This window comes from Pantherophis guttatus, chromosome 8, assembly GCF_059756535.1.
Source record: "Pantherophis guttatus breed Tessera chromosome 8, ASM5975653v1, whole genome shotgun sequence".
NCBI lineage: Eukaryota > Metazoa > Chordata > Lepidosauria > Squamata > Colubridae > Pantherophis > Pantherophis guttatus.
Window position 1 is genome coordinate 39414935 of NC_142070.1, and position 22115 is coordinate 39437049.

At 36.8% G+C, this 22115-nt stretch overlaps 2 protein-coding genes across 2 annotated transcripts; one reads left to right on the forward strand and one right to left on the reverse strand.

The window, feature by feature from the left end:
* The first annotated feature begins 1658 nt into the window (after nucleotides 1-1658).
* On the forward strand, nucleotides 1659-7326 carry MAD2L1 (mitotic arrest deficient 2 like 1). Its single transcript, XM_034442843.3, has 5 exons — nucleotides 1659-1949; nucleotides 3813-3959; nucleotides 5603-5723; nucleotides 6357-6460; nucleotides 6911-7326. The coding sequence occupies exons 1-5, from the start codon at nucleotides 1877-1879 to the stop codon at nucleotides 7081-7083; spliced, it is 618 nt and encodes a 205-aa protein (XP_034298734.1). The 5' UTR covers nucleotides 1659-1876; the 3' UTR covers nucleotides 7084-7326.
* A 2498-nt stretch (nucleotides 7327-9824) lies between these two features.
* RPL7L1 (ribosomal protein L7 like 1) lies at nucleotides 9825-17426 on the reverse strand. Its single transcript, XM_034442721.3, has 7 exons — nucleotides 17048-17426; nucleotides 16357-16465; nucleotides 15237-15400; nucleotides 14091-14228; nucleotides 12229-12338; nucleotides 11913-12127; nucleotides 9825-10376 (listed from the first exon to the last, which is right to left on the reverse strand). The coding sequence occupies exons 1-6, from the start codon at nucleotides 17098-17100 to the stop codon at nucleotides 11919-11921; spliced, it is 783 nt and encodes a 260-aa protein (XP_034298612.1). The 5' UTR covers nucleotides 17101-17426; the 3' UTR covers nucleotides 9825-10376; nucleotides 11913-11918.
* Between the last annotated feature and the right edge of the window lie 4689 nt (nucleotides 17427-22115).

Below are 22115 nucleotides of genomic sequence, written 5' to 3' on the forward strand. Positions count from 1 at the left end.
TGAAATGTAAAGATCAGAGACACATTCAAAACCCCTTGTATCCAAATATTTCAAGTTTCTGGATTTCTTCTCCCTTAAAAGCCAAGCAAGATCTTAATTTTTTATCAATGCACTTAAAATAAAGGATTAGGTTTACAAGAAAAAAAAAACCTGTATATAAAATACGATGCTGTTCAAATCAAGTTTCAGATTGCAGTCTTTGCAACTAACAACACTGCTACCATAGACTTATTTCAGGAGTAAAGTCAAATGGACAAACTATTTTATTTCCAAGAAAATAAAGTGACACCTTTTCCTTGAAAATATTTACTTTGCAGCTTGTATCAACATTTGAGGGAGTTTATACCTTTGAGGTCTATTTTGAAACCTTAAATTCAAGAGTTTTCCCTTAACTTTTGTTCAAAGTTTTTCATAAAGAACTGAAATCTCAGAAACATTTTCTAGGTTAGTACTGCCATCTTGTGATAATTCATGTGCAAAGCTACCACACTCCCACAAATCTCTTGCTAAGCAATACATCTTTTTTGTATACTGAAAGGTATTTGTCTGGACTTTGAGAGGGAAACAAAAATCTAAATTTATTATAATAGGAAGTAGCTGCTATAGTTAACAACTCTTTATTGTCCTTCCCCAAGTTCTTTCCAGATTTATTAGAACTACAATACCCAGATTATAGTAGTCACTATATCTATTATGTCGAGTCTCTCCAAACTATAGAATTTCACTGATTCACCCTTTTCAGATATTGGAGCGATTAAAAAAACATGACAATAATAAATATTCATTGAAACTTTAAATATCATAGTGAAGAGATAATAACACATAACTGTAAGTGTGTTTTCAATCAAGGGAATCCAACATTTATTAATCAGATAACACATTGGTACCGTAGCTAACAAGTTAAATTTGGGAAACAAAGAATTAGATTATATATTACATCTGCTTATTTATTTCAAGTCAGTATCAGTCCTAAATACATTTCAGTAGACTTTAACTTTTGCTAGTGTTGTAGTTTGGAAGAGTGCTTTGTGGATGAAAATAAAGTATACATTTCTAATTCCTGTCCTTTCAAAATAGAGGTGAGAATGGCAGCTACCTAAAACTCTGGAGACTCATTGACATTACTAATGAAGGCATTGCAATTGTCTATAACAAAATCTGAGTTGAATAAATTTCCACTTTTCTCATGCTAGACTTTAGAAATGTCCACTAGAAACAAAACCCTACCTTCATGACGAACATCCTAAAATAAGGATCCCAAATAAATCAAGAGTTATTACAAAAAGCAGTTTCTTAAAAAAAACAAAGCAGAAAATTATGGAAAAATAAGCATTTGAAGTGCTAACTACATTGAAAAGCAAACCTGAACTAATCTGTAAATATTATTTAAAACTATTAATTGGGGGGCTTCTAGTAAAACCTGTGATAATTCAATGATTAAGCAAAAACACCATTTGGCAAAGACGCAGATCCTTTTCTCAATCTCTCAAATCACTAATTAACAAGAGAAAGTTAACATCAGACAAAACAAAATAGGAACGAACAAACCCTCCCCGCCCGAAAGGCTAACACAGCTGAGCTCAATCCATTCTGCCCGCCAAATGTTCGCGCTTGCGCATTAACTCCTATAAAAGAAACCAGGCGTGGAAACCTCCTTTGCTTGACACGTTAAAAAGGAGCGCAGACGCCACCGGCTGCTCGGTCGCAGTAGCGTGAATCGCCTTGTACTCCCGCGAGAAGTGAGGGAGGCGGAGCTATATTTCAAACAGGTGGCGGGATGTCCGTCGTTTCCTATCTGGGCCTGTAGCGTAAAGAAAGGCTTGGTTTTTTTCCGTTTCAGTTTCAGCCCAGTTCTGTTTCACTGTTTCGGACGCCGATGGCGAAACAGCAAAGCCGGGAGCAAGGCATCACCTTGCGGGGCAGCGCCGAGACTGTGGCGGAGTTTTTCTGTGAGTAACCGGGCGGGTAGGGAGATAATGCTGGTTTAAGAATGTGAGTCAGCTCGGTCGGAAGACAGGGACCCACATCCTTCCGGCTCTCTTTCTGCTTTATGAGGCTTATGCCCAGGGATGGTGCTCGACCACAAGTCCTTTTGTGCCCGGTGGAATTTGTGCCCACCCGAATAGATGGGCTCGGGGGAGAAAAGGACTCCGAGTTGCGTTTTGGGGCAATGAAGTGGGGGCTCATTGCGAGAGTGCTGCACTCGGTCCGTTCTTTTCCTCCTCTATCTTTTCCTTCGTTCTCCTTCCATTGCCGCGAGTTATCCTTGTAGTAGACAAGCGTCCGTCTTGGCAATAAGCACAAAATGCTAAGAACTTAAATTTGCAATACAGTGCGGAAGGGAAGGGAAGGAAGGAACCTCTAGAGGACCTAAAGCAGTTTGAAGGAAGTTAATTACCTAATCATGTATACGTTTATTTTCAAACATGGGTGATCATTGTAGGGACAGTAACTTCAGCCTCAGTAGGGAAGAAATGCTTAATTTAAAATGAATATGAAGAGCAGATCTAATGGAGGTTTGGGAGACTCAATTCTGGGGTCTGCATCTTTGGCTGCCTTTGAGTTCTAACTTAGGTTCTAAGAGTTCTAAGGTTTCTTCCGAATACAGTAATTGATTGTTGGATATGATGAGAAAGAAAGTCCTAGGATTTGGTGCAATATACAGAATCTGAAATTTTATGTACCGGTAATATACCTTGAGACAGGTAATCCTTGATTTATGACAATTGAGCCCAAAATTTCTGTTACTAAGTGAGACAGTGAAGTGAGTTTTGCCCCATTTTATGACCTTTCTTGCTACATTTGTTAAGTGAATCACTGTTGTTGGTAATTTAATAATAATTGTCAAGTGAATCTGGCTTCCCCATTGACTTTGCTTGTCAGAAAAGGTGATCACATGACCTTGGTATGCTGGAACCATCAAATATGACTCAGTTGGCAAACATTGGAATTTTGATCATGTGACTACAGGAATGCGGCAATGGTTGTTAGTTTGAAAACCATTCGTCACTTTTCCAGTGTTGTAACTTCAAATGGTCACTAAATGAACTGTTGTAAGTCAAGGACTACCTGTATATTCAAAGCAATCATATACCTGGTGCAGTGGTTAAGGCACCAGTCTAGAAAGCAGGAAACTATGAGTTCTAGTCCATCTTAGATATGAAGCCACCTGGAACTCTGGAAACTTTCTTATCTTTGAGGGATGTTATTCCATAAGGTAGAGGCTGCAACAGAAGGCACGATTTCTAAGTCCTACAAGATGGCAACATTTAATGTTAAGGACCTAGAGAACGCCCACTATTCTGGATCATACTGGACAGGCAGAAACAATTGTTGAGATAAGTGATCTCTCAGATATCCAGCCCCTATGCCATACTTAATAAACAGTATTATTTTGTTGCCAGTTTGCGGAAGGCTTAGATAAGAAGACAAAATAAATATTAAAACAACATAACACGATGGCCATGAGCAGTAAACATAAGGTCTCAAATGCCATGATAAATAGCTTTTTCAGCCTGTATATCTTTGAGTTTGCTAATATTCATTGGTATAATTATAACAACACATGACAAAGAGCCATGGTGGTGCAGTTCACTGCCAGTTTGATCCTGACCAGTTCAAGGTTGACTCATCCTTCCATCCTTCCGAGGTTGGTAAAATGACCCAGATTGTTTGTGGGCAATATGATGACACTGTAAACTGCTTAGAGAGGGCTGTAAAGCACTGTGAAGCAGTATATGTCTAAGTGCTATTCTATTATGATACTGCTTTTTAGATAATCTGATACAGTACTATATATTTTCTTCTTTCAGCCTATGGTATCAACAGTATCTTATATCAACGTGGAATATATCCTGCTGAAACATTTACACGTGTTCAAAAATATGGGCTTACCATGCTTGTTACTGCAGACTCTGAACTTAAAAATTATCTGAACAATGTTGTAGGACAACTGAAAGGTATACTTTATTTTAATCAAGGATCAAAATATTTAGATGCTTTGCAATGTTGCAATCTAATAGGCATGATACAAAAGGAATGAGGAACCACAAGTGATTAAGTACATTTAGATGTTGATTCTTTTTAAAAAATTGTCATTTAAATTGATTACCACATTTTCCATATAATGTCATTGTGATGTTAAATGGTAGTGTATCTATTCAATACTATATCTGCTTTTGCTTTGCAGCACTTTTGTATTTACTCAAATTTTACTATCAATTTATCTGCTCACATTTTACTTCATTAAATTATGTGCCATCAAGCTATTGTCAACTCTTAGTAATGACACATTTTTCATAATCTGCTGTAACCCTATTCAGTTGTTCCAACTATGCTCTCATTGCCACTGTAACTGCATCCATCCATTTTCTCTCTCTCTCTCTCTCTCTCTATATATATATGTATAAACACACCCGCACACAAACACAGCATATATACTGTATATACATTTACTGTGTATGTGTATATATGTGTATGTGTGTGTACTATAATACACACACACACACATGTACACATAGTTTTCCCGAAAATACGACGTACTCAGAAAGTAAGTCCTAGCTTGATTTTTACATGTACACTCAATATAAGCTCTACCCCCAAAGCCTTAATTAAGACTCCACCCACTCCAGGATGCACAGGTAAAAATTAAGCTAGGATGGGGATGGTGGGGAAGCTGCCCTACTACTTATCTTCGGACAATTGCAGCCAGGCCTCTCATACCTCAGCCCATTTCTTCTGCTGTCAAGCCTTTCCTGAAGGCCTCTGTAGCTGATACAGAACTTTGGTTCGATCCAGAGCTCTGTTATAAGCTTCTTTGCCCAATAGGGTTCAACTACTCAGAAACAAATTATATTATATCTTATCCTATAACTATTGTATTTTACCCTACTCTTATTTTAAATTGTTTGTATAGGATTTTATTGGCGATATGTGTCTGAACTTTGTGCTTTGATATAGTCTATAGGCTAAACCCTAAAGCCTCTATGAAGCTATCTCTCTAATTAGCATAAACAAGTTACCATGATCTGCAGGCTCCATAGAGCAGGCATATCACCCATACCTAAACATGGGTTGCATTGCCATTTTTGGTTGCATTTGCTCTTTATTTTCTATCTGCATTACTCTAGGCATCTTATCAGCCTTTTTATTTGCTAGAGCTCATTGAGAATCAAGTAGGCCCCCAGGATCTGAGACCAAGAAGAGGCTGCTCAGGGAATCTCATTTAGTTGCCTCTGAATTCCAGAGTGTGACCACATAAATAGCAGGCTTACCTGGCCTATAGCTACCAGTATAATATTTTTCAGTTGTCCTCAGGAAATCTTCCAGTTTATCTTAAATGTTTGGGGCAGACCATTTTATCCAAATCCTTCATCCCACATAGTCAAGCAAAGCAATATTATGTAGAATGATCCAACTACACCAGGGGATAGATAAGAATGTTGTGTATTTTGAATTTTCTCTGTTACTTGGCATATTAAGCCACAATCTGTTAAATAAGCCATGGTTTGTTTGTTGATACAAATGGGATAGTTAACGTGCCCATGTATTTGACAGTTTCTCGTTTGTAGAATTTAGGAAACTAACTTCTTGCTCTTCTTAGAATGGCTCTTTGAATGCCTTGTTCAGCGGCTAGTGGTAGTGATCTCTAGTAAGGAAACAAGCGAAGTTCTTGAAAGATGGCAATTTGACATCGAATGTGACAAAACTGCCAAAAATGAAAAGTAAGTATATTTGTTTCAAACAATGGAAAATGTAGGGTTTCTCTCCCCCCCACGCCCCCAATTATTTCTTATTCAAAAGTTCTTGCCATCCCTGAAGTATATAGTCTGCCCAGTCCACATCACAGGCTTGGCTTTGTTTCTAGCATTATTCAGGTCTTACAAAGATTCCCACTCAACATGTTATTGAGAACCAAGAACATTCTTGTTCATTAATTGGTGTGTGTCTCTGTTTTACTGCCAGAGTAAGAATTTTAAAGCTATTTCACAAATATTAACATCTGTTATCAGTTGTACTACCTTTTCTTTGTGTCCATAGTAGGAACAAAAGTGCTCAAAAGAAGAGAAATAGCAGATTGAATTCGTAATGTTATAGCCAAAATGTGCAGTTATTAGGATTAATATTAGGTTATTAGATTTAGTTTTAAGGCTTATAACTGCTATGGATGGATCAGATAATTTAGAAAAAGTACAGAAAGATGGATTGTAATGCTTGTATTAGCTTCTCATCTTGGACATGTTAATCATTTAGGAAGTTAGTCTATTATGCCTGCCAGCTAGTATTATTAGTGGTAAATAGTATTTGATTTGTATTTTACCTTCTTTTACACTGAGAACTTTTAATTCCTATTTTAGTGCACCAAGGCAGAAATCTCAGAAAGCTATACAAGATGAAATCAAATCTATTATCAGACAAATAACAGCTACAGTGACATTCCTTCCTTTGTTAGAAACTACCTGTAAGTAATATTGCTTAATGGAGGAATATAAATTTAGTTTTGGTACATTTCACATGCTCTATCTAATTGCAATTCTCACAAAAATTCTATATGGGATGAGTCCTGTGACCAAATGCCTAGAAACCATCTGAGTTAATATGAAGCTGACTAAAGTTGCAATGTTTGTCATGTTTAAATAGTCGTGTATCTCACAATCAAGTAATTCTGGGTGGCATACTGGGGTAAGGGACAATGGAAGAGTTCAGAAGTTACAATCTGGTGGTTTCCCATGATTTATGTAACTGGGGTCACACATCACAAATTGGGATTTTTAATTATGGTTTGCTAAACAAGTCATAATTGACTAGAACTTTTGTTACTGTAAGCTTATACATTGCACTCAAGGAATGGATAGTTTTATTTAAATGCTTATTCCAGATTCATGTAAATATTCATCTGTGATTCTTCCAGGTGCATTTGACTTACTCATATTCACAGACAAAGAACTGTCTGTTCCAGAAAAGTGGGAGGAGTCAGGACCACAGTTCATTACTAATTCTGAAGAAGTCCGCCTTCGTTCTTTCACTACTACAATACACAAAGTTAGCAGTATGGTGGCCTACAAAAAGGACACCTTGCTGTAATTTAGTAAATAATGTTGTATATGTATATGTGCCCTTTTGTAAGATTCCTTACCCAACAGTAATTAAGATTCTTTCAAAATACCAGCTTGGCTATCTGAGCTGAAGCATCATCTTGTAAATATACCTTAAGACTAGAATCCTGTCCTTTCAATATTGCAATTTAATTCTGTCAGTGTTTTCCATGTAATAGAATGTATAATGTATATGTCATTTTTATTAAAAAATAAATTCACATGGTTTTTATTTGGTCTTGATATCTTAATTAGTGAAGTAGCTTTTTGATTTCAAAATCAAAAGTTTATTACAGATAAACTAGTTATGTGAAAAAGAAAGTACACCCTCTTTTAGTTCTATGGTTTTAGATATGAGGACATATAAAAATCATATGGTCCTTAACAGTTAAAAGAAGTAAATACAACCTCAGATGAACAGCACATGACATATTACACAATGTCATTTATTTTACAAAAAGAAAGCAAAACTGGAGAAACTATCTGTGAAAAACTAAGTACAACTTTACTAAGGTACTTCCTTAGATATGAAGAAGCTAAGTAGCAGCCAGGTGCTGCTAATCAAGTGTCCTTGATCAATTGATTATCATCAGCAAGTGTGACTACCTTTATAAAAGCTGAAGTTTTAGGAGTTTGCTGATCTCCACTATTGAGGTATGACACAATGCCAAAAATACATCAGCAATGATCTTAAGAGAAGCAGTTATCGCTGCCCATCAATCTGGGAAGAATTATAAGGCATTTCCAAACAATCCAAAGTCCACCATTCTACAGTGAGGAAGATCATTCACAAGTGGAAAACATTCAAGACAGTTGCCAATCTTCCCAGAAGTGGACAATCCAGCAAATTCACCTCAAGGTCAGACCATGCAATATTCAAAAGAAATTGCAAAAAATCCAAAAGTTACATCTTGGGCTCTAGAGGCTTCAGCATGTTAAATTTTAAAGTTTATGACAGTACAATTAGAAAAAGGCTGAACAAGTATGTTTTCTTTGGAAGAGTTGCCAAGAGAAAACCTCTTCTCTCTAAAAAGAGCATGGCAACATGGCTTAGGTTTGCAAAGTTGCATCTGAACAAATCACAAGATTCCTTTTGTAGAGATAACATGTTTGGTCATAATGCCTAGAGAATCAAACAGCATATCAACGGAACACATCTCATACCAACGATCATAGTGACAGTTAGAGGGGTGAGATTTGGGCTTGTTTTCCAGCCACAAGACCCGGGTGCCTTGAAGTCATTGAGTCAATTGAATTCTTCTGTATACCAACATATTCTAGAGTTAAATGTGAGGACATCTGTCCAACAGCTAAAGCTTATTCAACATTGGGCCTTATAACAGCATAATGATCCCAAGCACACCTCAAACCTACAATGGCTGAAAAAGATGTTGCAGTTCCCAGTCCAAGTCCAGACTTCAACCCAATTGAAATAATATGAGACCTCAAGAGAGCTGTGCATAAACAAATCCCCACAAACCTCAATAAATTTTGTGAAGAGGCCAAATTTCTCCACAATGATGTGAGACTGTTAAAATCATACAGAAAATTATCTCAAGTTATTGCTGCTAAAGATGATTCTACACGCTATTGAATCATAAAGTGTACTTAGCTTTTTTACACATGGTTTCTCCATTTTGACTTTCTTTTTGTAAAATAAATGATGACATGGTATATGTCTTGTGTTGTTTTTAATCTGAGTTTGTATTTGCCTACTTTTAAGAACTAAGGACCAGATGATTTTTATATGTCCTGATATGTAAAACCATAGAACTCAAAAATGGTGTACTTTTCTTTTTCACATGACTATATTTGATTTTGCATATTGGATACGAATACATCATGCAAGTTAAAAATTTACCTGTTGAAAATGTTATATTCCAATGTTGACTACTGCAATAAGGAAAGTAAGAGCTTTAGCATAAGTAAACAACTATACATAATGGAGAATCAAGGTGGTAGTTTTTTGTTGCAACTGGAATGGTATAAATCTACTTTATAAATAGATCCTATATGTAAACTGAACCCTGGACTTTCAGGGAAGAATTGGCAATTTGAATATCGCTACGCAGAATAAACAATGGACAAGGAGAGAACTTGAGATGACTCACAAGTATTCATAGTTGTTCCTTGGGAGACAGCAGTCTTTTACAAATTTAGAGTTCTGGGTGATTAGGGAAAGCCTTCTTTTGCTCAAACCAAAGCTAGCACCTTTCAAAAGAACATACCGTACTTCCTTTTCTAATCACTTAGACATTGTTTAACTGCTTTTTAGTTATTACAAACCTTTGAATCAACAGTAAAGTGCAGGTGACTCTCCTTTAATCCTTAACAAAAAGTTTTAAACACAAGTTTAAAAACTTCATCCAGATTGATTTGAAATAAAGTTTTGGAAGTTATTATAAAAATCCTTTATGTGAAAATACTTTTGTTTTGAATTCTCCTAAAAAAGAACACGAATAGAAAGCCTTTCAAGCACTAAATACACACTCTAGGCAGAAATGAGTTGTAGCTAAGATATGAGGGAGGAAAAACCAAAAATATCAACCGAAAGAAGCCACTGAAGGAAAAAATGAGATGAGTAAGTCTTTTGGGGAAGGGGGGGGCATATAGTCCTGCTTTGCCTTTTCTTGATTTTGTTTAGTAGAATCTCGTATCACCAAAGCACATTGTTTTGGTTTTGCCAAACCATAACTGACTCAATTGTTCTATACAACTCAAACACAATGGTTCAAAATAAAACTTTTATTTTGTGTTCATCCCTATTCAACTTTTATATAAACTGAGCCAAAGGAATTCAGTACCTATATTTCATTCTTTTATTTATTAAATTTGTTTGCCGCCCATTTCGCCGCAAGCAACAAAAGCTTTAACTTTTAAAAGGATATTTTACAATTGCTTTTATAAAATAATTTTGGATAAGTTGTATTTACACACATGTAGGGAAATTTGTGTACATCAGGTTGCATTGCTTAGTGTCCCTCAGTTTCTACATTTTAAGTTTTCTCCATTGTCCTTTCCATATTAATTTGGAAGTCAAAAATTGTAGATGCTTCATATGTCTGAGATTTTACAAATTCTTTTTCTATGTTCAATACACATAATCATATTTTGCTGTTGTTGATCACATCAATTCACTTGAAGCCTAGTTGCTGGATTACCTTTGTTTTCCTCCTCCAATTATAAAATAACTGCCACATTATCTCACAAGCTTCTGGAAAATGAATGTACATCATGGAGTACAAATAGATGCCTTTCAGAATTTCCTCTGAAAACACGTTTCTGAAAAACAGTACAGGTCAATTTTAAAAGCATCAAAACGGCATTTACTTCTTGAGAAGAAATGCTAAGAAAATATTTTAAAATTGAACTGAAAGCAAGTTTAAAAAGAAGTTACAAATGAGATGTAATTTTATCACAATATTGCAAACTTTAAGAATGAAACTTTAAAACTGAATACATTCCATTTGAATGGGACTTACATAATTTAATAGTTTACTGAATTTATATGCTGCCCATCTTGCTATCATGACTGGTGGCTTACAACATGAAAAAGCAATATTATAAAACATTACAACAGTAAATATAGCAGAATTAACGATTAGTTAAGGTGAGTGTGCAATGGAGTGGAGGTGGGATCTTCTATTTAATCCATTAACCACCTCGAGTAGCACACCAACATTTGGTCAATCACCAGAGCCAGACTTTAAGGCTCTTTCAAAAGGATGGAAGCAGATCTCACCTCAAGAGGTATGATGTCCAGAGGATGGGAGCCAAAGCAGAAAGGCTATTCTGGATCCCGCCAGCTGGAATTCCTTGGCCAAAGGGGTCGAGCAAGCCCCTTCTGCCAGCACAGGTGGGGTAAAATCCCGTTGGAGTCAGATAGCTCCTCAGTTATGGGGATTTATACCATTGGAGTTATACAGAATATAACCCTATTGAATAGCCCTGACTTGAATCTTATGCTATTCCTGCTTGTGGCTTATTAAGATCGTCATATGTGAGGATAACAGAATATAGTCCTCATTTAATGATCACTTGTTCAGTGAATTGACATATATGATGATGCCAAACCAAGTGGTAGTTATAGTCGGCCCTTGCACTTATCTCAGTTGCAGTGTCCACAGTCACATGATTACAATCTGGATGTTTGGTGCCCAGCTCACAACTATGTTGTTGCAGTCATGTGATTGCCATTTGCAACCTTTGCTGCCTTCCTACAAAGAAAGCTGGCAGCAGGTTGCAATGGCAACCAAGTGATGTCCTTGCTTAATGACACACAGAGATTTGCTTAACAAAGGCAACTGAAAGTGCTGAAATTTTCGTCACTAAGTGGCATGATCATGTTGCACTTTTACAACATTGCTGAGCAATGGAAATTCCAGCCCCAACTGCCATCATTAACCAGGGACCTGCATGAACAGTTCTAGAGTTCGTGTTTATAACTGACCACACTATTGATTCATTTGGCTATTATCTATTCTTGCCTGAACTCAGCAAACAAAACCAATTATCAGTATTATTGAAATTCTAATTCAAAACACAGAAGAAGCAAGGTTAGGGAAGGCTAGTGGAACACATCGAAAGATGAGCTTTAGCTTATCTATCGTTCTGAACAACTGTACTTTTAGGAAGAATCCACTGGAAAAATTTAATTTGTTTAATTTGACTTCTGGTGACTTCATAAGCACATTTGTATCTTTGGCAGAAATGGTTGACAAGTACCATTTTTGAGGTGGTTATTTTTGACATATCAGTCTAGTGCTGTAAGCTGATGAGTTCAGAACCCAACAATTGCCAAGTTAATGCAGTACCTACCTGTATCTAGTTCAAAAGACGTATGAGCTGATTAATATCATTGCCTCGAAATCCAGGATTACCCATCTCTTTCTGAAATCCCATTTTATTACGGGCTGCATGCCGAGCGACGGACAGACAGAATGGCCACAAAAAATTATTGACTTCATTAAAGTACTTTCCAGCTGAGTAAACTTCATGAATAACATCTTCCAGACAAATAATGCCATGGTTTCCTATGGAGAGAAAAAAGTGTTTTGGAAATGAAATGCCCTTCAATTGTCATCGGATTGCAAAGAAACACTGTCCTAACATCCCATGCCATTTGTTATCTTACCCAGATGTTCCTCTATCAGAACATTATCTGTCAAAGCAACCTTTTTATTTTGGATTTTTGCATGGCCTCGTTTCAGTATCAACTCTCGAATAGATTTGAGATTGGGATACCTGTGTAAATATAAACTTAGTATTAATTTTGGAAATAACAAAAAACTCAAGACAATTTACAACATCCTAATGGAATTATTTGTCCAAACTGATCCAAAAAGGAAAGTACTATACTATATATTCTTGCTAGCTAGCTTTTGTTTTTAAGACATTACATTTTGTATCTTACAAACAACCTGAACAATTGTGAGAATTTTGTCTTAAATTGCTCTTTCAAAAACATGCACATCATCTCCATTCTTATTTTCTTTCTGCCAGCTTAATGTCAACCTTCCAATGTCACAGCACTTAAGGTCTAAAATTTGGATTGTTCCATCAATTTATTACCATGATTCAAATTTGAAGATGTGCAATATCCCAAATAATTCATATGATAAAAATAGAAAACTGATAACCTATTAGTATGTATTTGAATACCAAGATAAACACTATATTATTAAAACATTAACAAAAACTTCAAACTTTGCACAACATATAATAAATAATAATAATAATAATTTTATTTATATACCGCCCTTCTCCCGAAGGACTTGGGGCGGTGTACAGCCAGAATTAAAATATAAATATACAATATCATAGTTAAAATTAATTAAAATCATTAAATAGTTTTGGCCGAATTTTAAAACCCAAAATTAAAACCCAATTTAAAATCATTCAGTTAGACAGCCCCGCCTGTCGGAACAGTAGGGTCTTGAGGGCACAGCGAAAGACCCGGAGCTCAGAGATGTTACGAATATCCGGGGGCAATTCATTCCAAAGGGCAGGAGCTCAGACAGAGAAGGCTCTCCTCCTGGGTGTCGCCAGCCGACAAAACTTGGCCAATGGTACCCTGAGGAGTCCCTGTCTGTGGGAGCGAACTGGTCGGTGGGAGGCTGTTGGTGGCAGAAGGCGGTCCCGTAGATATCCTCGTCCTATGCCATGGAGGGCTTTAAAGGTGGTGACCAACACCTTGAATTGCACTCGGAAGACCACTGGTAGCAGTGCAGCTCGTGGAGGAGAGGTGTTACATGGGCGTAACAAGGTGCGCCCATAACCACCCGCACGGCCGCATTCTGGACCAGTTGGAGCCTCCGAGTGCTCTTCAAGGGGAGCCCCATGTAGAGAGCATTACAACAGTCCAGATGGGAGGTGACAAGAGCGCGAGTGACCGTGCGCAAGGCACCCCAGTCCAGAAAGGGACGCAACTGGCGGATCGCGCAAACCTGATAAAAAGCCCCCCTGGCTACGTCTGTCATATGCTCTTCTAAAGACAGCCGTGAGTCCAGGAAGACACCCAGATTGCGGGCCCTCTCTGTGGGGGGCAAAGATTCACCCCCAATAGTCAGCGATGGCACCAGCTGACTATACCAGGACGCTGGGAGCCACAGCCACTCAGTCTTGGAAGGGTTGAGCTTGAGCCTATTTCTCCCCATCGAGACACGCACGGCAGCGGGACATCACATCAAGGGCATCATTGGGGTGGTTTGGGGGGGGGGGAATGTACAGCTGGGTGTCATATCCCAGTTTATTGCTGGGCAATAATCACTAAACATTCATATCATGTTATAATTGTATTTCACTCATAATTTTGCAAAGTTTTTGGCCTCCAGATGGCCATATTTTTCCAAAGGCAACATAGGTACAGCATGATTCAAAAACTTAATTTTTAAAAAACAACTATATAGGAAAATAATGAAGAAAAATTGTGAACTATGTTATGATCCGTTTTAGGCATCACCATTAATTATGTGATTTAAAAAATTATATACTAACCCCCATGCCACATAAGGCTCCACTGTTTGCAGCATTTTTAATGAAGCTGGTGTCAATTTAACAAATGTGCCACTGTAAATCTTTCTTAATCTCAGCCTCTGTATCACAAGTCGCACCCGAGAGCTGACTCCTTTAATTCTAAATCAACAGAAGTAAATATTGTCATTAGGCAAATCTGCATTTTGGATTTTCCAACAACAACAAAATAACATGGATATCTGTCAATGGTGCACAATACTACTGCAAACCTAAAATCCTTTTAATTCAATAGCTAATTCTCAGACATAGATGTCTTGATACAACATATGCAATGATTATTTTCAATTTCAAATCAATTTCAAATCTTTATTGTCAGTGCACAACATATGTACAATGAGATTGGTTGAGCTCCCTCAGGTTTCAAGTCTTTTCTTAACGTACCATGATCTGATACTCTAGCTCAAAATATTTCCGTGTCATTTGGAATTTTAGAAATTGTAGTTAAAGACACATAGAAAGCATCAACTTGATAATAAAATGGCCTGATTTAAAGGTTTGATGTTAAAAAAAAGCAGAGAGTTATAAATACTTGTATAAATCTTAGAATTGAGGATTCAATACCAAGTACCCAGTTAATAATCTTTAGTGCTATCAGTAGGTAGCACTAAGGATTATTATCAATATCACTGTGATGTGTACTGCTGCACTAGGACTTAGATGCTCTATCTGGAGATGGGAGGAGGGGTAAGATGCTTGTCTTTGTATTACTCATTTGTTACATCAGTAACACCTATAAAAAGTAGCTGTTTATGTAAGCAACTCTACAAGATCAAATTGTTTATTACAGCCATCAAGCCAGGTATTATAAAATATATAATAGAACTGTTACATAAAGAACAATAGACTGTAGTCATCTGCAATTTTAATATTGTAAATAATTTCCTTGCCAGTCCTTAACAATTCCAACTATCAGAGAGAGGACAGCCTTCCCACAAGTATGTCAATTCATCAGGAAGGAGCCACCCTATTAAGGTAATTAATTTACAATCCCTTATTGGTGAGAACATACTATCCTTACTTCACAGGGTTATTTTTATTCCTTTAGAAGCAGTAAGAAGCAGTTAACTCCTGTTAAAATAATTATACAAAGAATGAAGTGTTCCTTACACTGCAATTCGTACAGCAAATGCCAGTTTGTGTCCATCAGGCATTGTCATCTGCCCAGGCTTATGTTCCATGCGCCGCAGACGGACATCATCTCTGTGTTTCCTCTGAGAGTCTCTCAAAAAAACTTCAAGGCGTTTGAATCTGATCTGTTTTCCACTCTGATGCTGTTAAAAAAACAAAAACAAGTTTTTAAAAATACACATACTTAAATCATTGTGTTGCTATTTATATACTGCAATTTTAATGAGAACTAAGTGTTTTAAAAAGCTTCCAATGATAGTGATCTAAAGGTTAATAGTTAATTAGATAAGGGATAAAGGAGTAAACTACAAGGAGGCCAAGTGAAAAATAAAATATGTCTGGTTTTTGATGAAACAAAAATTTTGTTATAGCAAAAATTAACATTTAAAAAGTGTTTATGAAATTCATCACTTAGGTATACCACTCAACCACAGTATTTTATGTATTGATTTTTATTTTTACCTGCCTTTTATTTTGATCAACTCAAGGTGGCAAAACTTGAGTTGATCATACCTAATACTTTCTCCGTCATCACTACTACAACGCTGTGAAGTGAAGTGAATTGGGATGAAAGAAGAGTGACTGGGCAAGCTTTCATTCCTAAGTAAGGACTCGAGTCTCCCAGTCTATGATCCTAATTACTATAACAAATTGGATCTCAGTAAGCTACCATGATTCATACAACTACATGAAGAATATTATAACTAGGTGTTTATAAAAAAGGAACATGAAAAGTGGAAAGATTTAATTTCGTGAAATGTAAGCATCAACCTGTAAGAGAGAATGAGGAGACACCACCTATTCTTGGAGAAAGAGCCATAAGACATGTGAAGACAAACCACAGAACATATCAGATATGACATCAATTCCTGTAAACTAACTAAGAGAGCATGATACAACTTATGTGTTTATTCATATTGCATCCCTTTTAAATTTGATTTATTTTTTTTAAAAAGAAGATCCTCTGGTATTTGCTTCTTCTTAATCTCACAGTCCCTAACAGAAATACTGTTTGAGAATATTTCTGCCCCAAGAAATCCAGGCTCTTCATCTTACCGATCTTATAACATGGTTTGCCCTACATTAGGTGACATCCTACCTTTCTCTTGTCAAGTAGGGCTTGCTTTGCCTGGGTGGCCTTGATTGCCTGATAGACCTTTCTTTTCTTTAGGATATTTTCTGGTACCAAAGGAATCTTCTTTGGAGGCCTAAAAGTAAAGCAAGCATTATTTAGTATAATTCAGTGCATTTGTATTTAAAGAAAGCTATTTTTACACCCACCGACAAATGTTAACAGACCTTCGTGCTTAGCAAGAACCCCTGGTAGTCCCACAAATACCCACTGGGTGCATGCATAGTATGAGAGAGACTCCATTTAAACTCTCCTTTGGGAGAGAAGGTGCAGTTTCCTATCTAAATTCTGGTTAAATGCATCTGGACCCGCATACTTCTTTGGCCCGATTTTCCACAGGGATTTTATCAACTGCTTTTCTCTCTGAAGAAGCCAGCATTTTAAGTCAAGCAACTTTACTCTATTTCTCCTTCCGGCCCAACACGAATTAAGCCCCCCTTTCAAAATCTTGGTCCATTAAACGTTCCCGTCCCATCGAGGCACAGCTTCTAAGAAATCAAGGCTTTCCCGCAACGACCTTTCTCTTACCGATTCAACGAAAACTCAACCCCCACCTCTTTTCATTAGCCTCTATTTACGAATATACAGTCCCACAAACTTTCTAAAACTGCGCCCTATCGGGAGATGGAAACGGATTTTCCTACGTATCAAAACTCACTCGAGCTCCGCCATGGCTCCTTCCTTCAGATCCTGGCTAACAGCACCGCGCATGCGCAAACTGACGGCCGCAAAATTGAAGGAAATGATTCGTATTGGAGTCGTAAAGCGTCTCTGTTATGAATCCTCGGCTTCGAAAGAAGCGTTAGGTTGGTTCCTTTTTTGGTTTAAAACGTAATCCAATGTATAGCAGTCGTTTTTTTAAAAAAAAAAATAACTGGTATCATTGCGGAAAGGGACTTTTCTGGATAGCTTTGAAAACTCGGAGGAGAAGGCAGAAAGTGGCGCTTTCCCATTGAAACCCGCTGAGAAAGAATAAGCCTCCCAGATCTGGGTCATACAAATCCAGGTGATTTCTCCCTAAACGATCCGGAAGATCTAAAGCAGTGTTTCTCAACCTTGGTAGCTTGAAGATGGGTGGACTTCAACTCCCAGAATCCCCCAGCCAGCAGCGTTGGCTGGGGGATTCTGGGAGTTGAAGTCCACCCATCTTCAAGCTTCCAAGGTTGAGAAACACTGCTCTAGAGTTAGTCCAGATTAGATAAGATTACAATTTAAGTGTTTTGTCTTGAAGCCACTCAACAAGATCTGGTAGGAAGTAAGAGATGGAGAAATTGTACAACCACTTAGAATTTTAGTGCAGGTTTTATTTCAAGTTTTGTGGTGTTTTCAAGGTTTCCGGAACTTCGAAAACGCAATATCGGTGCTAAGATAGCCATGAATGCGTAGGAAAGTTTTATGCCCAGCTTTCAATATTAGTACTGCTGAACATCCCAAAGAGATGGCCATTAATTTGCAAAGATAGGGCTCATTCCTATATACGCTTCCTGTTCCAAGAAGGCAACACGACTGCACGTGCTTAGTTGCTTTATGTTTCATTGATTTCATTGTGAGTACTGTATTTGTTTTCTTTTAATATGAAGAATAAATGAAGGTACAGTATAAGGAACATTGTGTTGGTGGTGTTTTGTTTTGTTTTGTTTTGTTTTGTTTTGTTTTTTTTGTTTTGTTTTGTTTTGTTTTGTTTTGTTTTGTTTTGTAGAGACGGGACACATCTCCAGTTACAACTGCTTAAAATTGTAAATATTTTTCCCCCCGTTTCTGATTTTTTTTCTTCAGCAGAATTTTCAGAAAAGGATGGTGGGGAGAGAGGACTACTGAAATTGAAAAGTTAGATTTCTCTAATAAAGTATATAACAAACATACATTTGAAATGGAGTGATTTTGTTATTTCTTGTCTTTTTCTATCAGAAAGTTTTGTCCCCACAGCAGTCTTAAGTTGCTCAGTCCCTTTAAGTAAATTATCTGAAAATGAAACTGACATAAGAAAATCATTTCCAGATTTCAGCCTCTTTCTCCACTTCTGATGGCCTGGCACTCTGTCCTAGCTGCTTATCACAAATTGGATTGATGCATTCCTCTGCTGTTTGACTCCTCCCACCCTTACTGGGAAAGCAAGGATCTTTCCATAGACAGGACATTGAGGGCATGTGGGATCCATTGAGGGCATTTTGTATAGAACCCCGTCTAATATGTTCCCTAACACCTTCCTGCCTAGAATGCCTGACACCTTCCTGTCTAGAGTGGACATAGATAAATTATTTTTTAAGGAATAATTGCTTTCTCCAATGATTGCCCTTGGAATTATGGCAAAATGAGATAGAGTTTTGTGGTTTTTCCTTCTAGTGACATGTCTGGTGTTATTCGCTACAGTATTTGCATGTTGGTCACTAAAACTCAAGTTGATTTTCTTCCTGTCTTGCTTCTTTAAGGTCCAATTTTCACAATCAGGTACACAATAGAGAAAACTAACCTACATTTGGTTGCCAGGCTGATGTCCTTGCTTTTCCATATTTGGCTCATGTTCATTGTTGTGTGACCCAGTGCAATCTGATGTTTTATTTCTGGGCTGCATTCATGGCTTTGAAAGATCTGAGACCTTAGGAAAATGGATTTTTCTAGGCATTCTATCTTTTCACTATCAATTTCTATTTCTATTCTGTGTTTCCATTCCTTTCAGTGATCATGAACTTGGCCTTTTTGATGTTCAGAAAGAGATCAAAATCCTCACTTTTTTTGCTTACATGTTCCAGGCCTTCTTTGGCTTTTGAGAGGAGAGTTATACCACAATTTTATCACATTTTAAATATCCCTTGGGCTAGAAAGGGAAAGTGGCAGCATTTTTGTCAATTCTACCAGCTTTAAAAGAAAAAGAAAAAAGCCATTAGCTGTTCATATTTTTCTTTCATAAATTTATAATAAAGACAAAAGTACCTTTTACCATTCTACCAGTAAATAACAACAGTTTTCATAAATCCACTGGTGAAACAATGTGGAACAAAAAAAATAAGGGTATATTCACCATTCAAGGTCCTTTGAAAAGATAGCAAACAGCCCAGTAGCTCAGGACAAATTGACCTTGGACTAGAGATTAGATGTAATTTACTTTGCACAGTAGCTAAGTAAAATAGAAATCTTTGCCTACTACGAAGGGCTGTAGCCAAATCAATATTTATGTTAGTTATAGTTTTCAATATGTATTATTCAGTACTGTTTCAACTTTTCCTGTAAGATAGAAAACCTATATAGAGTAGCACTATTGAAAATATATCTACAATAGTGGCCAAAATTGTGGAAACCTTTTGGGAAAAGTGTATTTTGAGGTTTGATGGCTAATAACACCACTTTTTTGGCGGAGTAGTACCAATAAAATTATATATCAATGGAAAGATAATTTAATCAAGAATCTTTTCAGCCTTTGTTTGAGAGATAAAAGTGGCTTTTTTCGTGGAATTCTAGATTTTAGGACAAATTCTTGCAATCTGCGCCGATCAGTCCTTGCACTCAACTTCACATTGCACTGCGCCATTTCATCTTGTATATAGCCAGATGATTTTCTTCTGTCACGTAGGGAGAGTCTCTTAATTCTTCAATCATCACTTGCTGTTGTGCACCTTTTCCTGCCTTTACCAGTGTGGTTTTATAGTGACTGAGTCTCCTTATATCTCTTCAAAAACTTAGAAATGCCACCTTTGGTTAAGTTTCCACTAATTTTTTCTTCTAATTTCTTTATAACTGTACCCTTGTTCACTTAATAATACTATTTTATATAGCTTTCTGTGCGACCAGTCAACTCTTTGCACCATTACTTAAATGTTATTACATTTAACAAGCTCACTAAATGAAAGAACACAAAAAACCCCAACCAACTTGATAGTGATCACATAACACACTGACAAATGTCCTCCTCTCAGCTTCAATACATGACATCAATAACTGAATCCTACTGTGATCTGACTGGCTCATTGCCAAAACAAGATGACACCTGGTTGGGTCTCTAAACACTCATGTTCATTGGCTACAATCAGATGAAGGAAAGGTACCCGATATCAACTTAAGCAAGTTGTGCTTCCTTTTTCTGGTTATTTGGCTATAACTTTTCATAGAATACAGATAATTGAACAAACTTTGTTGCATTACATTCTTGATTAAATTATCTTTCCATTGATATATAATTTTATGGTACTACTCCCCAAACAAATGGTGTTATTAGCCATCAAACCTCAAAAATACTTATCCCGAAAGGTTTCCACAATTTTGGCCATTACTGTATATGGTGACAACAGTACAGATTTTAAAACCACAAAATTTATGATGCAGTAGAACTGTAAACAGAATTATATGTATTACCAAGTGTAGAGGCCTTAAATTCTGCTGAACAACTATATAGAACTATAAAATTATGATTCTTTACAGGAACTTCAAATATGATTAAATTGTATATTTATTGCCATTAAGGTGTCTATTGCACTTAAAGTGTCTTTCACTAATTCTGTAGACAACAAGTCACAGCATATTCCACGTTTACATTTATCTTATTTAAGCAGTCAGCTTTTGCTGGGGCACTCATTTTAATCATTGCTATACCTTTTAAATTAGATGGCACTGAGAGACATAACAAGACAGAACCATGAGAAGGTGAGTTTTGCCACCTTGATTTTCTTAACACATAAGAAGGTGTTAAATAAGCATTTGTTTTCCACAGTACTCATGAAGTTCAATATCTCACTCACTGAAATTTAGATCTGATTTCTATTTTTAAATTGTCCTTATAATGCCCAAGTGCTATTAGAATGAGATAAATTTGGAGCTTCATGACTATGAGCACATTTGTTCTATACTGTGGGATTAAATGTTTCTGTCAAGTAATTTTAAGGATCATAGACTTCAATCACAGAATTAAGAAAGCTTAGATCCATTAAATACAGTAAATGCTTCTAATTCTGAGCAGGAGTAAAATTTTAGTTGTTAATGTCATAATTAATTTTGTCTAGACTATTCACTCATGTTTTGGTATAATTCAGATATAGAAGAGCCTTTCGTTTTCATTTGGAAATCAGTGGAAGCTTTTGTAGGTTATCATTTCTGATAGAATGAATAGACAGACAGACAGATGCAGAGTCTCTTCATTTATTATCACTTTGTATAAACTTTGCTCGTTTGAGAGATCTTTCATAAACTACTCTAAACAACACATCCGATGAGTTAATATATCAAACTGTTTTGTGCACGAACATCTGTTTTGTGCAATTTAAACATCTGAGTATATATTTGTAATCATTCCAATACAGCTGAATTATTCAAATGGAAAACTTGTCAAAGGTGGTGTTCATCTCCATTTCTTAGCTGAGGGAGCCAGCATTGTTCTAGCAGGAGCTGGAGCAGGAACAAGAGCTCACCTCATCGTGTGGCACTCAGGTCTTGAACCCAGGCTGTCAGCTTTGTAGCTGACAAGCTCAGTGACTTTAACCCCTGAATCACTGCACCCCCCTCCCATTATTATTATTATTATTATTATTATTATTATTATTATTATTATTATTATTATTATTATTTTTAATTTGATTTATATGCCTCCCTTTTCGGGAGACTCAGGGCGGCTTACAGTGCGTTAAGCAATAGCCTTCATCCTTTTGTATATTTATACAAAGTCAGCTTATTGCCCCCACAAACTGGGTCCTCATTTAACCTACCTTAGAAAGGATGGAAGGCTGAGTCAACCTTGAGCC

Coding starts and splice junctions, on each gene's coding strand:
- MAD2L1 (XM_034442843.3), top strand. CDS start 1,877: ATGGCGAAACAGCAAAGCCGGGAGCAAGGCATCACCTTGCGGGGCAGC. Junction 3,960..5,602: donor TGTTGTAGGACAACTGAAAG/GTATACTTTATT, acceptor TGCTCTTCTTAG/AATGGCTCTTTGAATGCCTT. Junction 6,461..6,910: donor TCCTTTGTTAGAAACTACCT/GTAAGTAATATT, acceptor TGATTCTTCCAG/GTGCATTTGACTTACTCATA.
- RPL7L1 (XM_034442721.3), bottom strand. CDS start 17,100: ATGCGCGGTGCTGTTAGCCAGGATCTGAAGGAAGGAGCCATGGCGGAG. Junction 15,401..16,356: donor CCCTACTTGACAAGAGAAAG/GTAGGATGTCAC, acceptor TTTTTTTAACAG/CATCAGAGTGGAAAACAGAT. Junction 12,128..12,228: donor TCTGATAGAGGAACATCTGG/GTAAGATAACAA, acceptor TTCTCTCCATAG/GAAACCATGGCATTATTTGT.